A 21743-nucleotide genomic window follows, 5' to 3' on the forward strand; every position below is an offset into this window, starting at 1 on the left:
GACTGTCTCCATAATCACCCAGTTATCAGCGTAGCAAGTTTTTTTGTGGCAAATTTTTCGTCTAAGCGGTAAAAAATAAATTATCACTTTAGATCACGAAGCTACAACGAAAATATTTGATATATTATTTTTGATATGGACACTGAGTATAGTTGATTTAATGTTAAAGACAATCTTCATTTTATAATAATAAGAAAAAAATCATACAGTTATATATAAAACAAAGGATTTATATTTTATTTAATTTTATAAAAATGATTTAATAAAATTAATAATAAGTAGAAGTAATTGGGTATAACACACACACACATACTTAAAAAATTTATTTGAAATAAAGCACATACAAAGGATGTAGCAGCAACAACTACACATCGAATCAACGCATCTTTAATTAGCATCATCATGATCTAACTCCAGTAATATTTGAAGTTTACGAGTCTATTGATCATCGAAGTCACCCATTTTGGTATTATCAAATTGGGAGTCATCATCATCAAAGAACAGCGATTCTACCAAATCAGTATCATAATTATATTCACTGGAGTCAATTTGCATATCATTGACAATTTCCTCATCCTCATCACCAACTTGTGTCGTCGGCAAGTCAACAGTGGTCACTTTTGCGGTTACTAGATTTGGAACCGGTGCTTGCGGTGGCATTATAATTGTTGCATCACTCAAATCGTTAAATTCATTGCTAACATCAACCAACATTGAAACCGGTAAACTTTGTCGTAACAATGATGTCATCTCAGCAGATGTCATAGATTCTGATAATGATGATGAATATGGTTCGGAAGTATTCACTGATAGAAGTTGATTTGGAATATTATGCTGTTTATTTGCTGCTAGTATTGAAGAAGAAGGTATTGTTGTTACTGCCATTTGATTCGTAAACACTGTATTACTACTTTTACTGATATTACTTTCGGGTGTGGGCGTGGTTGAACTACTATCACTTCCACCGACAGTATCGCCGCCACTACTATTCACATTTTCATTTTTATTTTGAATATCATTGCTATTTGCTGAATTATCAGTATTAATCAAACATTTATCATCAACAATTGCAGTAGCTGTTGCCACTGAAGCCACATTCGCTGTTGTTGTTGTTATCGCGGTATTAGTAGCGTTAGTCGTGTTGCTGGTAGATTCAGTCATTGCAGGCAGATTAACATTCGGATTAAAAGGTGAATCGAGATCCTCTAAGCCTGCGGGTACTTTTAGCTTTGCAAGCTCTTCGCGCAAATGGCGATATTGACGACGTAACACCATAGAATTAAATGATATAGTACGACTATTTCTTTCACTATATTGCGGTTTGCTTAATTCTTCAATCCAATTTTCTATTTGCTCGCATATTTCATTACGTTTGAGCCAAAAATGTGTATGAATAACCTGAAACAAAATACGTATAAATAACATTCTAGTTATAAGAGTTTATATGAGCGAAATTATACAACAACTTAAGGTAAACATGTCGCCTACATACAGTATCTGAGCATACACACATTTTTTGTGCATGCAAGTGCAAGAGATGTATACACTGTTGTTATGTTGAAAAAAAAGAGCCAGAGATAAGTGTTCACAAAAACAAAGAACGTGGTTAGGTATTCAGGTTTATGTTGAATTTGTTTCTTTTTAGGGTTTTGTACATTATTTGGTTAGATTTATATGAAATAGTAATTGCACAAAGAAACAAAAAGAAAATAATTAAAAAATATATGTGTGTGTTCAATTTTACTTGAATTTTTTAAGAATTAATGAGCTTAACACCGGTAAATAATAATTGTTATTTTTGTTTATTGGATAAAACTGATAAGAAGGAAACATTTGCTGGCATATTGCTATGGTACAATTATCGGAGAGCGTGAAAATTGGATAAAACTGAAATTAGCAAAGAAGACAAAATACAACACAATAGCCCAATGGTTAGGCGATTGTAATTTCAGCGGTTCGACCGTGGTTCGATCTCCGGTGAAACCTATTGAAATAAAAAAAAAAACATCACGAAATTTTCCGACGATGATGAATGGTACGATATGCCAATATATATGCCAGCAAATGCTTCCTTCTTTTCAGGTTTTCCCAATAAACAAAAATAGTAATTGAATTACCGGGGTTAAGTTCATTATTGCTTAAAAATCTTAATTTAAAAAAGTAAAATTGAAAAAAAAAACAAAATTAAATAAAACAAAATAATGAAATGAAATACAATAAAACAAAATTGAACTGAATGACATCAAGCTATCTTAAATTAAATTAATATAAATTTATAAATTTCCGAACGGCATCTGCAAGGCAGATAAGTTTTCACCGACAAGCTTTTCATGGCAGGAATAAGAATGAAATAACATAAAGTAAAGCAAAATAAAACAAAATAAAAAATTTTATTAAATGAATATAAATTTAATTATATCGATTATTAATCGACGAGTTATCCGTTTGTTATCGAAAGGATGTCAATATGTTTTCGGAAACTTATAGATTCGTTATCGGATTGTTAGTAATTTGTTATCGGGGTGTTGTCCAAAAGTTATAGATTTGGTTATTAAAAAATGTAAAGATTTGTGATCGTAAATAATGTACGATATACTATATATTAAGAAAATGTTTCAAATACTACAACAAAAAAGTGCTATATCACTTCAAATTTAAAAAAAAAGAAAATCCACAACCGTAATTTTCAAAGAAGATTCCTTTTTCCACGCAACTGCTCAATTACTCACAAAGACAAAAATGGAAAATATCTTCCGGTCGGTCCACACTCGCTCAAACCAAAAATACGAATTGTAATTCTTTTTAAGCTTATATAACAAGAGTTTTAAGGCCTCAAAATAGCAGAAGCCAGACACTGGCGATTGAGCGTTTTTTGAACCGAACCGAGACTCTCTAGGCTAACTTTGATGTCTGATTGGGATTCAGCGCATCAAATGCACATGCATGTGTCATTGTAGCTGTGTAATTTATCGCTTTTAGTTATTTCTCTTATATAAGCTTGAAAACTTATATATGCTTAAAAAACAAAATTTATTTAGTTCAAATAAGAAAAAAATGTTTTTTTTTTTATTTTTCCAACACAATAAATAAATAAACAAATGAGAATGGGTCCATGTTCGAATTTCGAAATCCAGTATCTACGATTTGGAGGCCAACTTCGAAAGGCGGGAAAAATACATTTTTACTTATGCATCAATCCACGAAAAAATTCGTGTTGCCCAATACCCAAATTTAATGATTTGGTCGTATACTGTTACCACTCCCGCATTTAATTTTTCTGGTATGGAGATGACGATACTTATGTAAATCCAAATATACTTACATCTTTAAAACAAGGACTTGGATTACGTATTTGTTCCAACATAGCCCACCGCACGCATGCTTGATAAATGTTGCTATTATATTCACGAGATGAATGTGTGCCACTTGGTGAGCCGCGACTACGTTCAAAACCAGGCTCGTTGAAATATGGTTCTGGTACTAGAATTAAGGATTGAATTGATACTAAAACTTGTAGAAAACTCGAAGTTTGCGCATTCCATTTCTCTTCAGGTCGTCCATGCCATGTATTCAATACGGATAAGCAGACCTTGCCATCGTTATATAAATTTGGATTGAAGCGCACCGAATGTCGGCCAGTTGTTTCCAAATTAATCATCATCGGGAGATTTGGATAATCGGGTGGGAAGAAAACATCAAATTCAAAACACCCGTTCGCATATGGGGTATCTGCGGGCCCAGTAATTAGCACCTAAATAATATTTGCAATATTTGTAAATGTTTCCGCTGATCACGTATTTATTTGATTTAAATCTAAAAAGTTGATTTTCTTCTACTTAATTATCGTTTCTAGGGTTGTTGTTGTAGCGATAAACAATCCCGAATGTTTTGGGTTTGAAAAATACTGCAGTATTTGATTCCTACATTTCAATCCGATTAGAAAATCACACCTGAGTACAATTTGAAAACTATTTTTTTTCTCACTTTGAGAAACAGCATTATTGCCATATAAAAAATGTCGCCGTTTTGGTGGAGAATTTTACGATTCTCTAGTTGACCCACCTTTGTGAAACAACGCTTGAGATTTGAGAAGTATGCTAGTTATCAACTTGAGTAGAAATGTTTATTGGGAAGTAAAAAAAACACAATTTGTTTATCAATGTCAAAAATGGAATGTCGAATGTTGGAAGTTAAAGAATTACTTATGTTGCTGTATTCACTCAAATTTTTCAGAAGCATGCAGGAAGGCTTTGGTTTATGACGTTGTGGTAACTGTAGAGGCTAAAAATATGCTGCGAGAAAAATATGGTCCTAGTTTCTTCTTGATTAGGTTGAAACTAAGTATTTTATACTTATTTTCAGGACAGAAATCTTGATTGACAAGATGTTCAGTATGTCTGCGCATCCGGGTCGACTCCTATCCTTACCGAATGATAGGAAGAAACGCAGAGTTGGGACGAAATTGCCATTAAAAAAGGAGGTGATTAAGGTTGACAGTCGGCTATTACTTAGATATATATAACGCTTACTTCGATTCCCCACACATATGCACTGTAAACTGTTGAGGCGTTAAAGCTTTCAGTAGGCTATTATTTAAAAGAACCAGGACAGCTGAAGGCTTTAAATGAAGAGTTTAGTACGGTAGAGATTGATATTCGACCAAGGGTTATTACTCCAGCAAAAGATTCAGGAGTGTTTTTCTAGTAACAACAAAAACAGAAACCTTGTTCCCACGTTAGTGCCGTTTGAGCGGCGGAAACACTGCTCAAGAAATGTGCCCTACTTAGGCTTTACCCTTGCTCCTGACTATTTTACAATTCGAAAATACAATTCAAATAACAGCGTACATCAGTATATCAAGTTGTAATATTGTAGATATCTATTCGGGTCTATACTTACTTTCATAATATCCAGTCTATCAGTATCACAGCGTACAAAGACGGAACTACTATACGACAACGGCAAACTCGTAGAAAGCGTTACCGCTTCTTGAGCCAAGCGCTTCACCCGAGATGGATGATAACGATCACCAGCCATACGTACCATCTTCTCAAAATGATGTGAAACGACAAAACGAAAACCATTATTATCCGCTTCCACAATCATATCATAAGCATCGAATTGAAGTTTTTTCATGACCTCCAAATAGCTCTGTTCTATTGATTTACTTTGAGGTATACGATCAATATTTGCTAAGCCACTTCCGCCAGACTCACGATCCAATCGCTCCTGATTTGCTAAAGCATCTGCATTAGTTGTCTTTTGCACAAGTACTGTAGTCTCTTGTATATCAGGAATTAGCAATGCAAGTCCTTCGTCATCTCCATCATCAATATTAACGGTCACTTGCTGAGTTTGCCCCTTTATATTAGACTTTTTATTAACTCTGTTAAACGAAAATATTTCAAAATAAAATTAAGTTAAACCATTGAATAAAGCTTAACAGAACATACAGACAGTACTTACTTCAACCGTTTCGCATAAGTATCTACGCATGTTTTCATATTCAAAAGTAATTCAACAATGGCTGGTGAACTATCGGTATTACTTATAACTGGCTGCAGGAGTGATACTAACTCTGTAGAAAGTGATAGCGCTCTTAGTAACTGCAAAATAGCGCGATATAAAGGAATGTGCCTGGTTATATCCAGTACGGAATCATTTCGTAAGTAGGAACTTAAAGCCGGAATGAGACACGACTGCTGCAATAAAACGATAAATAGTGGAGGCAATTCGCCTGATACTTCACGTATTTCATGGTACGACATAATTTCATCCGTATGTAATGCTGCTGGAATTTTATCACCCGGATTTATATAACTGGAGAGGACCTAATATGGAACAAATAAATGTTTAAATAAGTATGTAATAAAGAAATTAATATTGTGTACCACATACTTGCAATAAAACTGTTACATGCTCTTCTTCGCTCTTTTGTCGCAGCAATGCTTGTTCAACATTCCACGACTGTGTCGTTGAACCGGTACCGAAGCCAGTTCCTTTAGCCCAATACATGTGGCTTTTATCATCAGATGTACCCAATGAGTCATCAACAATATTACTTGTAGTCGTCTTAATACCGTTGGCGGACTGTTTTTCGTATGAAAAATGACATTTTATTTATCTTTATAGTTAAAGATATAAAGAGCGAAATAATTTCTAGTCTGGACTAAAAACAAATATTAGTTTTACAAATTTTCTCAGGTCAATTAATTCTATTTTTGCAGTCATATAAAATTTTATTTTTTTTGACGAAATGATATTTGTGTGAAATAGTTTTGTGGGGCATTTCAATCGCTGACTCTCACCAAAAAATTCCTTTGGCAAGATTCATAAGTCATAAAAGGTGAAAAATTTCCTGAGAGCTCCCTGTCGATACAAAAATAATGTAAATAAAATCTATATTTATAACTCGCAAATGAAACTCAGCCAGCACATTGCTTTCACATTGGCAACACTTGCATTTTTGTTTTTTCTCGCGAAGGAATATGCCACAAAATCACTTTTTTCTGTATTTTTATACTCAGCTGAGCAGAGCTCACGGAGTATATTAATTTTGTTCGCATAATGGTAATCCGTAACGGCATAAACTAATCGAGACAGATATAGACTTATATATAATATATAACAAAATGATCTGGGCGAAAAAAGAAATTCATTTAGCCATGTCCGTCCGTCCGTAAACACGATAACTTGAGTAAATTTTGAGGTATCTTAATGAAATTTGGTATGTAAGTTCCTGGGCACTCATCTCAGGTCGCTATTTAAAATGAACGAAATCGGACTATAACCACGCCCAGTTTTTCGATATCGAAAATTTCGAAAAACAGAAAAAGTGCGATAATTCATTACCAAAGACGGATAAAGCGATGAAACTTGGTAGGCGGGTTAACCTCATGATGAAAAATAGAAAATTAGTAAAATTTTGGACAATGGGCGTGGCACCGCCCACTTTTAAAAGAAGGTAATTTAAAAGTTTTGCAAGCTGTATTTGGCAGTCGTTGAAGATATCACGATGAAATTTGGCAGGAACATTACTCCTATTCCTATATGTGTGCTATATAAAAATTAGCAAAATCAGATGACGAACACGCCCACTTAAAAAAAAAAAAATCTAAGTCAAATTTTAACAAAAAATTTAATATCTTTACAGCATATAAGTAAATTATGTCAGCATTCAACTCCAGTAATGATATGGTGCAACAAAATACAAAAATAAAAGAAAATTTAAAAATGGGTGTGGCTCCGCCCTTTTTCATTTAATTTGTCTAGAATACTTTTAATATATGCAAAATTTGGTAAGGGCATAGATTCTATGCCGGGAACTGTTTTCTGTGAAGATGGGCGAAATCGTCATCGACATCCACATAGTAAAGCCAATTAAAACGCAGCAGCTCCGCTGGCTAGGCCATGTTATGTGAATGAAAGATGATGCTCCGGCCAAGAAAGTGTTTCTATCGGAACCCGCCTATGGAAGCAGAGGCGGCCCACACTCCGTTGGAAAGACCAGGTGGAAAACGATTTAAACTCCCTTGGTGTGACCAATTGGCGCCGGTTGGCGGAGCGAAGGAGCGACTGGCGCGCCCTGTTGGACGGCCATAACCGTTTAGACAGTAAAACGCCAATTAAGTAAGTAAGTAAGATATTCATGTATAAATTGTCATGCATGGTGAAATGCCAAAATTGTTTACCTACTGCTATTTTCATGCTCAAGAAAAATGCTAAATTTGTCTCGAACGTTTGCTTTTGATTTGCGTACAGCGCTTAATAATACCAAAATGTAAGCTTTCGATTTCAAAGTAAGTATGTATGTATTCTGTTTTTAAATACTTTTTGCATTTTTTATTTGCTACTTTTATCATCGTTGGGTGTGTACATCTCATACTTATATAATTTTAATAAAACAATGTAATAATAACAATGTAAATAAATGTTATGTTTAAAGACACAGAGTGAAAATTTCTGAAAGTGATCACCGAAAAACGTCATAATTTATTTTTGAGCAACAAAGGTATTATTCGATAGCTATCGATAATACAAACAAATGCTCGTCTTCGATTTTTCCAAAAAAAAATTATCCTTAATTTGAATTTTCTTTGTCCTTTTTCTTTTAAAGTTGAATAGCAGCCGATAGGCTCGACCGATTTTGACAATTCAAACACCAATTTGCTTGTAATAAAAAACTCTTTAATAACAGATTTTTTATTTCTGTGAAATAAATTTCTATTTTTAAAATTGTTGCAAAAACTGTGCAAAAAAAATTGTTCCGGAGCACATTTTTGCACGCAAAATTTTACTCTCTATGATATTCCGTTCAGAAATAAATGGGGGGCGTAACTCCGCCCTTTTTAATTTATTTTGTCTAGAATACTTCTAATGCCATAAGTCGAACAAAAATTTACCAATCCTTGTGAAATTTGGTAGGGGCATAGGTTCTATGACGATAACCGTTTTCTGTGGAAATGGTTAAAGCCACACCCAGTTTTTATACACAGTCGACCGTACGTCCTTCCTCTTGGCCATTAACACGATAACTTTAGCAAAAATCGATATATCTTTACTAAACTTAGGTCACGTACTTATCTGAACTCACTTTATCTTGGTATTAAAAATGGGCGAAATCCGACTATGACCACGCCCACTTTTTCGATATCGAAAATTTCGAAAAATGAAAAAAAATTCCTTAATTCTATACCAAATATGAAAAAAAGGATGAAATATGGTGATTGGATTTGTTTTTTTGACGCAAAATATAACTTTGGAAAAAACTTTGGAAAATGGGTGTGACACCTACCATATTAAGTAGAAGAAAATGAAAAAGTTCTGCAGGGCGAAATCAAAAGCCCTTGGAATCATGGCAGGAATACTGTTCGTGGTATTACATATATAAATAAATTAGCGATACCCGACAGATGATGTTCTGGGTCACCCACATTTTGGTCGATATCTCGAAAACGCCTTCACATATACAACTAAGGGCCACTCCCTTTTAAAAACCCTCACTAATACCTTTAATTTGATACCCATATCGTACAACTACATTCTAGATTCACCCCTGGTCCACCTTTAAGGCGGCATCTCGATATTTCACGTTATGTAACTTTTTTATATATAGTTTTTACTTTTATTATTTGGTAGTGCGACGCATCTAAAAAAAAGTATTTGGCAGAAGATATTTAGGCCGAGCTTTACATCGGATTTGCGTCGTGCTCCATTTAATTACAAATCAACTAGCTTTTTGCGTAGCTATGTATGTAATTTATCGGTTTTAACTTTTACAAAAATCTACCAAAAATCTAATACGAAATTTGAAAAAAAAAGAAGGCAGACCGCGCTTACATTTTAACTCTCATTATATTGAATGGAACCAATATATATTAGAATGGAACTAATTTCGAACTTCGAAAGGTATTTTTTGGAGCGTAGCTTCGAAAAACGGGGAAAATTATATTTTGCTTATGGATCAATCTCTGCAAAGAAATTAGTTTGGTCCAATACCCAGCCAAGTGTTGTACAGTGTAATTGGAGAATTTCCGCTAAGAGACCTTGGCCGTTGTGTACCAAAGTATGTCAGTATTCCCCACAAAGATTACAAACGGAGATTGGGAATGCCAAGGGAGATCGAGTCTTTCCATAAATTTTCCCAAACTTAGTGGACATCGCTTTATTCCTCTGCTGCCTCCTCGAGTGTTGAGAGGCAACCTTTCTCGGCTAGAGCGCCTCTATCTGTTGGGGGCCTGTTGTTGTTGTTGTAGCGATAAAGACACTCCCCGAAGGCCTTGGGGAGTGTTATCGAGTTGATGGCCTTTGCCGGATGCAGATCGGGTACGTTCCGGTACCAAGCCCGACCATCTCGCGAACGATTTGTTATGACCACATGCGATCTTCTAGGCCATACCGCCCTCCCACCCCCTAGATCCATGAGGAGATCGCGGTCGCCAGATCCTCGGCTGTTAATGAAACAGGATTCGCCACGGATAGGTGAGGTTGACAATTGGGTTTGGAGAATCTATGTATTGCACTGGCACTGGTGGGCTGCGGTACACAAACCTCTTGAATCCGGTATTTTAGTCGCCTCTTACGACAGGCATACCTACCGCGGGTATATTCTAACCCGCTGGGAGGACCTCGCAAACGATGGTATTATACCCTGACTAAAAAACGAGCAAGCCCGTTTTTTCTATTTACCATATTGATAATCCGCTCTCTGGGTGTGGAGTCATTCTATCAAACACCACAGAAAGTGAAATGTGCCAATAACAGAGTTCACTGGCGATTTTATGCGACGTAGATGTGCAGATCGTAAAATTTTACATTTACACAAAAAAAATAAACATAGAGAGATACGAAAAATATTTGTAGTTTTTGCAACAAGTTTTTCATCCTAACTTGAAATAATTTTATCCCGAATTGAATTTCTTGCACAGTGCACTAACTCACCTCATTTTGTGGACTAGAAATTTGATAATTCTGTGATTGGTGTGTAAATACACCTAAACAATTCAAAACTAAATGCATTGCACCCACTTCAATGACCATTCGTCGCAATAGCATGCCATCATCGGTAGTAAGCAGCGAATTATCAAGCAACTGCCGGAATACTTCAAACGGTAATGTTGGTAACGAAGGTGCTATAGACAAACTATATATGTCGTCTGAAAAATCAAAATAATAACCCATTAAACATATTTTGAAAATAAACTGCTTTATTTGCATTGCATGCTTACTTCGGTAATTCTTTACTTTAGCTCACAACTGCTAAAACTCGTCCAAACATATCGGTAGAGGTGTCAAAAGACGCACTTTGGACCCTGGATCACGAATCCGAAAGCGGAAATTGAAACTTTTTATTTCTTTCCGGAAATATTTGGAAACAAAATTGAAAATTTTCATGAGGTTGTTGTAATTTTGATGATTTTGGTATACCCACAAAAAAAAAAACTGCGGTAAAAGTGTTTTGCGCGGATATAGTTTTGGTCTCCAAACCGGTGTTGGACCCACCCAGGGGAATTTTTTTATAAGCGCGGCCAAAGGCCGCCAATGCAGAAAGGTGTTCTGCGCAAAAATACTAGGGATCCCACCCCCGGTTTCGGAGCGGTCCGCGGCCATTTTTCGGTTTATGGAAATATCTTTTGACAGAAATCAAATTTTTAATTTTTGCTCTCGGCTTCGTAGTCCTGGGTTCAAAACGCGTATTTTGACACCTCTCTCGATATTTTTGGAAGAGTTTTAGCAGTTGTGAGCTAAAGTACAGAATTACCCTTACTTCCTTCTCCATCGCCCGTAACGCCGAGTACAAGACGTAACAAACATTGCGCACGCACTTTATCACGCAGTAATACATCCGAATATGGTGGCAAACGCAAAAATAGGCCAAAAGCTGCAAGGGAATGCTGTGGTACAGATGTAATTGCAGTATGTTTAGTTGTTGGTTCAGTTATTGGATCTTCTAAATCTTCATATATTTCGTCGTTTGGCTCCAATTTAACCCAATCAGTAGTGGGCGGACTCTTCTCTTTCTCCGGCACTGTTGTAGGCGTTTTACGACCAGCACTATCGGGATATACAGTAGGCAAATATTGAGCGAGCAACGATAAACCACCTCGTGTTGAGAAACGTTGCAAAGGAGATGGAATTGGCTCAATATCGGCAGCCTTAATCACAGTGTCTTCCTTTTCCTCCACAGATTTCGCGGATATCTGAAAAACAAAAATTATATATATACGCTATTGCAATTAAAATATGTGTACTTAAATTACCAAATTCAAGGTAATGCATGGCGTTGATAGCGAATAACCTTTGCTGAGTAAAGCGGCCAATAATTGTGAAATGGTCGTATCACAAGTTAGCAAGATATCCGGACAATCTGGATGTTCGAGTTGCGAACAATTAGCAATACTAGAACCATTTGATGGCGTCAAAAAGTCGTCTATGCTGAAGAATTCTACAAATTCAAATGCAAGTTAAATAGACGCAACTAGGAAATCAAAGTTCGCGTAAGGCCAAAGTAATGCAGTTCAACCCAGTTGTGACAAATGATTTCTTTAAAATATTTAATATTTTGAAATGTAGAATAATTTAGTTAAGTCTTAGTTGAAGTCCTGATACCATTATTTACGATATAGTTTGTATTAGTTATGCAGCGGATTGAGTGCAGGCAGTAAAAGACACAGTCGAATGGAGTGGAATGGAGAGCATCGTTGAATGGCATCAATTTACCTTCAATATTTGTATCAATATTACAGATAAAACTTAAAAATAACTAAATAATTAAATATAAGCAAACATTTTCTCTTAATTTCTTCTCTTAAATTATTTATTATGTTTAAAAATTAAAACCGGAAAAAATGTAGGTGGTGTCTTCCTTCTCTTTTTACTGAATTAAATTACATAATTTTTTTATTTTATGCGATAAATGTATTATCATGCATTTTAATGCTATGGATCTAAATCAGTTATCAGAATTGGCCTTGCAGGTCCCACTTCAGCCTCAACCTCAAATACCGAAAGGTTAGAGCCGAATCGGGAAAAGCTAGGCCCATTCTGATAGCCTTTTCGGATTCAGCGCACCAAAATGCATGGGAATACACGAATCGCATTATCACATTCACCAAATTTTTTGTTTAGCTTTGTTTATCGCTTTTAATTTTTTCGAAGATTGATGTATGTACATATAAATAAATAAATAAAATATATACGAAATATATACTTTCGACACATCACTATGCCGCTAGGAATACATGCTGGACAACAACAACAGAAGTTAAGAGCGCATATTACTCTTGTTTGAGTTATTTATTCAACAGTCTAACGATTCGAACGATAACAGAAGGTGCAGAGTAATCAAGAATTTTTTAAGATTCGTTAAACTATATTTTCGAGGCTAGCTTCGAAAAATGGAAAAATGCTTTTATGGTTATGAATCAATTTCTAAAAAAATATTCGATACCTCAAAAAAGTGAATTCGTTGTATAGTTAAAATACCTTTCCCTGGTGAACTTAAGCGTCTGTTAATTGTATTTCTGTTCGAAAATTACAATTCGAAATCTGCTATAGAAATTTTAGCATCTGCAGCCAAGAAAATTCCATGAATTTCCAGTCTGTATACAACGGTATAACAGATACGCGAGTATGAGTGTCTGTATCTTTAAATTCCATGAAATGTAATTCCTCGCAAGCAAACAGGCGGGTTAAGGCCAATGCAATATAAAAAGAAAATTGTTATCAACTGAATTTGCCCATCGAATATCATATTAAATGTGTTATATCCAAAACCTTTCAAAAGCTTTGAAAGAACAGGGGCGTTTCAACATCAATTTAAAATTTTTTTTATTTATCGCATTTCTTTTAGCAGTGTCGCTTATTAGGTAAGTGTATGTTATTTATATAAAACGATTGATTATCAAGATATTGCCTTCTAAATATATAATGTGGGCGTAGCACAACTGAGTATATTGCATGAAAATAGCGCGAACCATACTTAGTGACTATTAACATACTTGGGAAATTCGGAAACAAATCTTTGCTTTCCTTATTTGCGGCAACTTGATTTTTTACATCTTTAATACGTTTATCTTTTGCTGTAACACCGGCTGCAACACTCAAAAATTCCATACCATTTTCTAAGCCATTAAAATTCAATGATATACCACCATAAACACCATTATTTTGCTTCTCATTATCAAGTTGGACATTTTGTTGTTCGCCACTGTTGGTGCTTACTGCATTCGCGCCACAGTTGCCACCCAATATCCCGGTAGTATCTGATGTTCGTGTTTCTGCTTGCAGCGAGGAAAATAGAAAGTAAAAATGTTTGAAATATAAATACATATATGTGGAATTCTTAATAGTTAAAATTTCTTTAAGCTATCGTTAATCCAATTCAACTACCCTTCCTTAACTTATTGGCCACACCCTCACCTTAAGTTATCCTGAAAGGGCTGGAACAAGATAGGACGTAGTAATAAAGAACTAATCCCAAATAATTCCTTTCGAACTAACCCGGAAAATGAGATTGCCAAGACTACGCAAGGAAAAAATCTATTCGCAAGCAAATTACAAAAAAGGCAAGGGCGCAAATAACAAATCTATTAACGACACACACACATCGATATTCGTTATTAAATTAAAATTAAACTCAAAAATCAACAATGCTATAAATTATAAAGAAGACGTCAATAACATCAACTGCGCTTACAGACGGCATTATAAGCTAGTGGACGATACAGTGAAGATGAATGAATTAAAATTAAGTGTTGTTTATTTATGTTTAGTAATGTTTATATGTTTTAATAAAGTTGTTTAACATTGAATGTAAGTGAAAAGTCTGTTAAAGAGTTATCGAAATTATTCATTGCTAAATATGTTAATGTTTGTTATACTCAGCGTGCTTTGCACACAGAGTATATTGTGACGAATATTAGTATCACTAAGCGATACTACCATCACTAAGCATACTAAGCAGCCACTCGTATGTACGTAAACAAATCAATCATCATCTACACACATAACTACAAGGCAAACACATGTAATCATCAGCTGAAGTAGTACTCACACATACACACGCATATGGCTATGCGAGAGGCTATAAACAACAAATACACACGCATATAGCTAGTAACCAAGTAGAAGATTCTAAAGGGAGAAACGTCTAGACATTTGGAGAAATATGCGGACAAGGCAACAGAGAGTATAAACGCAGAGCAAGCTGAGTAGTCAGTAAGCAGTTTTGATTTAAGCAACCTATTGGTTGTGAAGTATAAGAGTTATTGTGAAGTACTCCCAAAGTAGTCTATATAAAGCCCATTTTGCATTACTGAATATTGGAGTTAGTTATTCAACAGTTTAGCGATTCGAACGTTAGCAGAAGGTTTCAAATAAGCGCAATTTCACTAAATTCGTTACAATATTAACTTTGATTGGATAACGGTTGGTTGCACAGGTATAAAGGAATCAAGATAGATATAGACTCCCATACATCAAAATCATCAGTATCGAAAAAAAATTTGATTGAGCCATGTCCGTCCGTCCGTCCGTCTGTCCGTCTGTCCCGTACCACGATAACTTGAGTAAATATTGAGATATCTTCACCAAATTTGGTACACGAGCTTATCTGGACCCAGAATAGATTGGTATTGAAAACGAGCGAAATCGGATGATAACCACGCCCTCCCTTTATATATATAACATTTTGGAAAACACAAAAAACCCGATTATTTAGTAAATAACACACCTAGAATGTTGAATGATGCCGCGTGCACTGATATTGAGACTCTTGATAAAGATTTTAAAATGGGCGTGGCACCGCCCACTTGTGATAAAATCAATTTTACAAATATTATTAATCATAAATCAAAAATCGTTAAACCTATGGTAACAAAATGCGACAGAGAGGTTGTCTTTACTATAAGGAATGCTTTGAAGAAAAATTAACGAAATCGATTAAGGACCACGCCTACTTTTATATAAAAGATTTTTAAAAGGGTCGTGGACGAATAAAATAAGCTGTAGTACGGCACGAAATAATTAAAGCGTTTTATGCTTAACTAATTATATTTATTTTGTGATAACATTAAGAAAAATGTAAATTTTATGAATTCAATATCTCAACGCGCAATTGTCGATCTTACGAAAACGAATAGAATAAGAACGAGAAAGTGCGAAAAAAAAGAAAAAAACAATGTCATGTCGCAGTGCTGTATTTTCGATGTACTATTTTTATTATACTTATTTGCTGAGCTTGTTTGGCTGAGTGCGCCACAAAGCTATATCTTTGCAAAAAAGAGCTTCATATCAATGATATTATCCAAGCGGATATATAAAAACAAATAGGAAAAACTTCAAATTTAAAAAAATGGACGTGGCATCGCCCATTTTATGACTAAGCAATTTTCTATGTTTCGGGAGCCATAACTCGAAGAAAAATGAACATAGCGCAATGAAATTGTGTACACATATTTTCCTTATAGCAGAAAATGTTTCTAGTGAAAATGGAGGGGATCGTTTAAAGACCACGGCAACTTAGATATAAAACAAGTTTAAAAGGGTCGTAGACTAGAATAATAAGCTATAACTTAGCAAAAAATAGTTTTGAATCAATGATATTTCACTTATCAAGCTTTACTGTAAGAGGAAATGGGGAGACATTTTTCTTTTAAACAGGCGGTGCCACGTGTTATGTAGAAAAGTAGTTTATCTGAAATCAAATGTATAATTGAAGCTTACGCTGAGTATATAATGTTCGGTTACGCCCGAACTTAGACACCTTTACTTGTTTTTTTTTTCTTATTTGTTTGTTTTTTTTTTTTTTTTTTTTTTTGAAGGCGTAATGCTCTTTTTGGCGGCCGCCGTGGTGTGGTGGCGTGCTGTCCCTACCCCACCGATGGTCCTAGGTTCATGTCCCGGGCAACGCAACATCAAAAATTTGGAAAGAAGTGGTTTGGTAAACGTTCCGAGAGTATTTCCGGCATTAAAAGTTTCACAGTGAAGATTCATTTACCTCGCAGCTGCTATTCGGATTCGGCATACAACATGTAGGTCCCGTCCCGCCAATTTGTAGGGAGAATTTAAGGGAGCACGACGCGAATTGAACGCTTTCCACGTCAGCCGGTTCTATGTACCGGAGCGACTCGGTATTTTACCGACCAACGGCTGTCATTTCAATGTAAGCCCATTTAATTTGTGCCCTCTCACAAATTGCCATCCTGTGAGCAACTTTTTCCAGACGGACTGCTCCATAGCATCCTGCTAAGGGAAGGTATTAAACCCAGTCCCGGTCCTACTATGTGGTTCTGCTGCATCTGCCGCAAAAGGACCTTCCTCAGACGGTCATGCTATGTCATGGTTTCACGTCCAAAAGATGGTTGCGTCGTTCGGGATGTTCTGGGTCAGAACCAAACGTTGGTTGGCTTCGAAATACCTACAAAGCTTTTGTGGCTACCTGTTGTTCGCGTCCAAGTGTGGAGGATCCATTTTATGGATCCTATAAAATGTCTGGCGCGCGCATCTGTCCGGCGCACACTACACACGCACTCACCTTTTAACTTTCTTCTTTTAATTTCTTTTAGTAAAACATTTATTTTCGTTGTATCAGTATAAGAAAATCTTTTTATTAATAGCTTTTTATCGTTTCTTACACACTTTTAGTTTTAGATGTAAAATCGCGCACTTACGCTTTAGTTCTCAAATTTAATATAAAACACTTTAAATTTAGGTTCTGTAATTTAACAGCAAACTTTTTGGTTCTTATTTTTATATATTTTTCTTACAACCCTTTTTGGTTCACTCACTGTCAGTTGCGGATCTAAACAATTGAGCGTGTGTATTAGGTGCCGGTTTTCTTCTAACTGCCCAAACTGCTGCTAACGCAACTCTGTAGCGCGGCAGTTTTTCTTTACGTTGCTTAGCAACGAAATTAATGATGGCGTCGAAATAAATCATGGCGTCGAGCAACGGCAGTTTCAGCCAATCAGAAACTTTTAGTGATGGCAAGTGCATCTGATGTATGGTTGCATCTTGCACATTTCTAAAGAGGGTTGCCATCTACAATTTATTTTAATGCAATTTACTATGGCACTACATCATTCCCCTTTAGAAAAGAAGAATTTGGTAAGGTTAGTAATTAATCTTGCCACATTCTTCTTTAGGCTTTAATATGTTGTTGTAATGTTATGAACGAAGGAGTTTGCTAGCATTAGGGTGCTCTAACCCGGGACTCATTCGTTCATCACAGTGCAACTTCTAAAACGATGATTAAAAATGAAAAGAAAATTTTGAATAAAGTGAAATATATAAAAGTTAGTTTGAAACATTTAATTTAATGTTTGAAGTAAACCGGTTTTTTTTCCTCTTATTGTAAAATCTACCTAATTACATGTATATTTATTTGTTACATTTTTTTTTTTTTAGCCTTCATTGGCGGATTTTTAAAATATATTTATATCTAAAGATTATTAGTAATAGACTATTAAATTAATTAATTTTTTGTACTCGATTTTTGTGTACAATTTTTCCGTTTTCTGTACTTATCTCACAAATAGTTACATTTGGTCCATCAATATTCTTTACTATGTAGGGACCTTGATACATATTTTTGTGTTTATTTCTAGGTTCTGTTTCTACTAAAACTCTATCATTAATTTTAATTTCTAAAGGCTTAGCCGTTTTATCGTATAAATCTTTATTTCTAATCTTATGCTTATTAATCAAATTTTTTGCCATTTTATGCGATTTTTTCATTCTAAACTTAAGCTCTTTTGCGTAATTTTCCACGTTATAGATCGGATCAATTTGCTCTTTTTGCAATTCATGTGGCATTGTAGTTTTTCTGCCAAATATTAATTCAAAGGGAGTAAATTTATTATCAAAAACCGAACTACTTGTAGTATTGTGTAAAATGTAAAGTATTTTAAATATGTATCCCAATCTGAATACGTTTCATTTAGATATGCACGCAAGTATTCGTTAAAGACTCTATGATTTCTTTCAACAGCACCAACAGTTTCGTGGTGGTAAGCTGTTGAGAAATCATGATCAATCTTTAAAAGTTTTGTCAATTCAGAAAATAATTCGTTTTTATATTCCGTTCCTAAATCGGATCTAATAGCTTTCATTGTACCATATGTTAATATAAAGGTTTCAAAAATAGCGCAAGCAATAGTTTTTGCTGATTTATGTGGTACAGCTACTGTTACCAGGTATTTAGAAAAGTCACAAATCATAGTAACAGCGAACTTGTTACCATATTTGGATTCCGGAAGTGGACCTATTGTATCGACAATTACTATGTCAAAGGGTTTGCAGGGTGTCGGAGTCAACACAAGATATTCCTTTGTTTTTGGTTTTACTTTATTTAAAAGGCATTTATTGCAATTTTTGACAAATTTAGCTATGTCACGAGTCATATTTTTCCAATAGTATTTTGTTCTTAATTTGGAATATAATCGTTTTGTACCGCAATGACCGCCTAACAAAGGGTCTTCATGATAAATTGTCATAAGTTTTTGTTTTTGCTCTGTTTCTGTTACAGTTTCTACAGGGTCTGTTAATATTATTTGTAATGATTTTAAAATTTTATTACCGCTGATTTTAAAATTTGTAATTGAAAATTCTTTGAAAAATATATCATTTTTTGGCCATTCTAACTGCTTAATATTGTGACTGCCGGCTGCTTTTTCAAGCCTCGGAAATAACTCATCTAAATTTGTTTTTCCGTTAGCATTCACAAAATTAAGTAAGTTTAGTTTTTTATGTTTTAAATGCGCATAAATTTGTATATTGGAGATCTCATTATTTTTATTAAATTGTATAGTCGACTTTATTCGCGGTATCTTTTTTGAAAAATTGTATGAAAATTTGTCATAAACTTGTACTTTAGGCGTTAGTATCAGTAAAATTATCGTCTTTATTTTGTAATTCCTTTTGTTTGGTTTGTGATCGCGTTTGAACTGCTAAAACATGCTTTGTAGATTCTTTTATTTCGTCTATACTAATGCGTGAAAGAGCATCAGCCACAACGTTAGATTTTCCTTTTATATATTCAATCGTAAATTTATATTCTGACAGTGCTAATCGAATTCTAGAAAGTTTAGAGGAAGGGTCTTTCATGTTAAAAAGATAAACTAGTGGTCTATGATCGGATTTTACTGTGAAATTTGTACCGTAAACATATGGACGAAAATGCTTTATAGCGAAATGTATTGCTAGGAGTTCTAATTCGATAATTGCTTTTTTCTGTTCTGCTTTATTAAAAGATTTTGACGCGAAACAAATTGGTAAATCGTTATCATCGTGCTTTTGGCTTAATATAGCACCACACCCACTCTTAGAAGCATCTACTGTAATTATAAATTCTTTTGTGAAGTCAGGGTATTGTAGTAGTTGAGGAGACATTAATGCTAGTTTTAGTTTTTCGAAAGCGTTTTCGCACGCTTCATCCCAAACAAATTCAACTTTTTTTCTATTTAAACGATTTAAAGGCGCTGCCAGTGACGCAAAATTCGGTATAAATCGCCTGTAATAATTTGCAAATGCGACAAATCGCCTAACCGCATCTTTGTCTTTTGGCTTAGTATACCTTTTGATAGCGTCTATTTTTGAATCGTCTGGTAGCAAACCTTTTGACGTACATTTATGGCCTAGAAAAGTTACTTCGGAACGAAGGAAATTGCACTTGTTTGGATTCAGCTTTAAATTAAACTTTCTACAGGTTTCGAAAACTTTTTCTAAATTTTTAAGGTGGTGTGTCTCACTATACTATATACATAAAAGCCTGATTTGGCGAAATGCCTGAAAATGCTATTGACATCATACGAGAAAAAGAGTTTGGTGCTATATTTAACCCGAAAGGTAAAACTTTCCAACGAAAAGCTCCTCGATCTGTACTGAAAGAAGTTACGTCTCTAGATTTAGGGTGAAGGGGTATTTGGTGGAAACCAGAAAAAAGGTCTAAAGTCGAAAAGTATTTGGCTCTGCCAAGATTGTCGAGTATGTCATCAACGCGGGCTAGTGGAAATTTGTCGGCTATAAGTTTTTTATTGACTGCTATTAAATCTACGCACATGCGATACGATTTTTTGCCTGTTGGATCTTTTTTCGGTACCAAAATTAAAGGACTGTTATAATTTGAAAAACTAGGTTCGATTAAACCATTCTGTAATAGGTTTTCGACTTGTTTATTTATTTCTTCGCGTTGTGTGTATGGCAAACGGTAATTTTTAATATATACAGGTCTTTTGTCAGTTAATCTAAGTTTTTGTTCATAGAAATTATTAAGCGTCATTAAGTCGGTTTTTAATGCAAAAATATCAGAATATTTCAAACATAAATCAAGTAATTTCTTTTTAGCGTAAGAAGGCATTTGTTTTGCCAAAATTGATTTAAGCTCTTCTATACGTTTTGAATCAATAGGTGTTTCATTTATGCGATAGACATTGAAGTTTTTTATGTCTTCAGTTTGAATATTGAAATCTTTTACGTAATTGACCTCGTCGGTGGTGTTGATAACTTTTATTATTGAGTTTTTTGTATCAACGAGACATTTTGCTGTGAAAACACCGTTACAAAGTTCCTGAGAATCAACAAAAACTGGACTTGTCGAATTTTTCAAACTAAAAACACGAAAAACTTCGCATCTTAGTGGAATTACAAGAGTATTTGTTGAAGTGCTATGCAAAATTGAAATATTTACCTTTTCTGTCCCTTGTCCGAATGTAATTGTGTCATTAGCATAATTGATTGTGCATTTGTTCGTTTTTAGAAAGTCTTTCCCTATTATGCCGTCCGAAGGGATATTAAAGTTGTCATTGACAACGTGAAGGGTCAGAGGAAAAAATGTATTCGATGCGTCGTTCTGTCGTTACGCCTGTTATATTTATTACGTTACTATCGTCTACTTCTACATCGTTTGCCAAACTGGAAATTTTTATTAGTGAAATGTCTGCTTGTGAATCTACTAGAAAAGAACATATTTTATGAGAATCGCTACAAGCGACTTCGACGAAATCGGAAAAATTTAGATTTAGACAATATATTGACTGAGAAGTATTTAGTCGAATTGCTCCTGCTCCCTCAGTGTTCGAGCCTGAGGGGATTCGGCATTTAAAGAACGAACATTGGCTGAGTTTCTAGAATTTGAACCCTGATTACTGGAATTTCTGTTATTTCCGGACCGATTATTATTGTTATTGTTTGAATTGCTATTGCCTCTATTGTAATTGCGATTATTGCCTCTGTTATAATTGTTA

The 21743-nt window shown here is 34.8% G+C and overlaps 1 protein-coding gene across 5 annotated transcripts in view; it reads right to left on the reverse strand.

Moving 5' to 3' along the window:
- Positions 1-204: 204 nt before the first annotated feature.
- The window catches only part of Bruce (BIR repeat containing ubiquitin-conjugating enzyme), a 268342-nt gene continuing 246803 nt past the window's right edge, over positions 205-21743 (reverse strand). For 2 of the 5 annotated variants that reach the window (XM_067760344.1, XM_067760341.1), the window contains 9 exons: positions 13500-13781; positions 11760-11944; positions 11261-11699; positions 10441-10655; positions 5899-6090; positions 5467-5831; positions 4900-5386; positions 3323-3751; positions 205-1398 (listed from right to left, as the gene is read on the reverse strand). In XM_067760344.1, the coding sequence (XP_067616445.1) occupies positions 439-1398; positions 3323-3751; positions 4900-5386; positions 5467-5831; positions 5899-6090; positions 10441-10655; positions 11261-11699; positions 11760-11944; positions 13500-13781 (3554 nt within the window). In that variant the 3' untranslated portion in view covers positions 205-438. Of the gene's footprint in view, positions 1399-3322; positions 3752-4899; positions 5387-5466; positions 5832-5898; positions 6091-10440; positions 10702-11260; positions 11700-11759; positions 11945-13499; positions 13782-21743 lie in introns of those variants that run through there. The other 3 variants (XM_067760342.1, XM_067760343.1, XM_067760345.1) reach the window with 3 other exon arrangements.

Source organism: Eurosta solidaginis, chromosome 1 (assembly GCF_040869045.1).
Source record: "Eurosta solidaginis isolate ZX-2024a chromosome 1, ASM4086904v1, whole genome shotgun sequence".
NCBI lineage: Eukaryota > Metazoa > Arthropoda > Insecta > Diptera > Tephritidae > Eurosta > Eurosta solidaginis.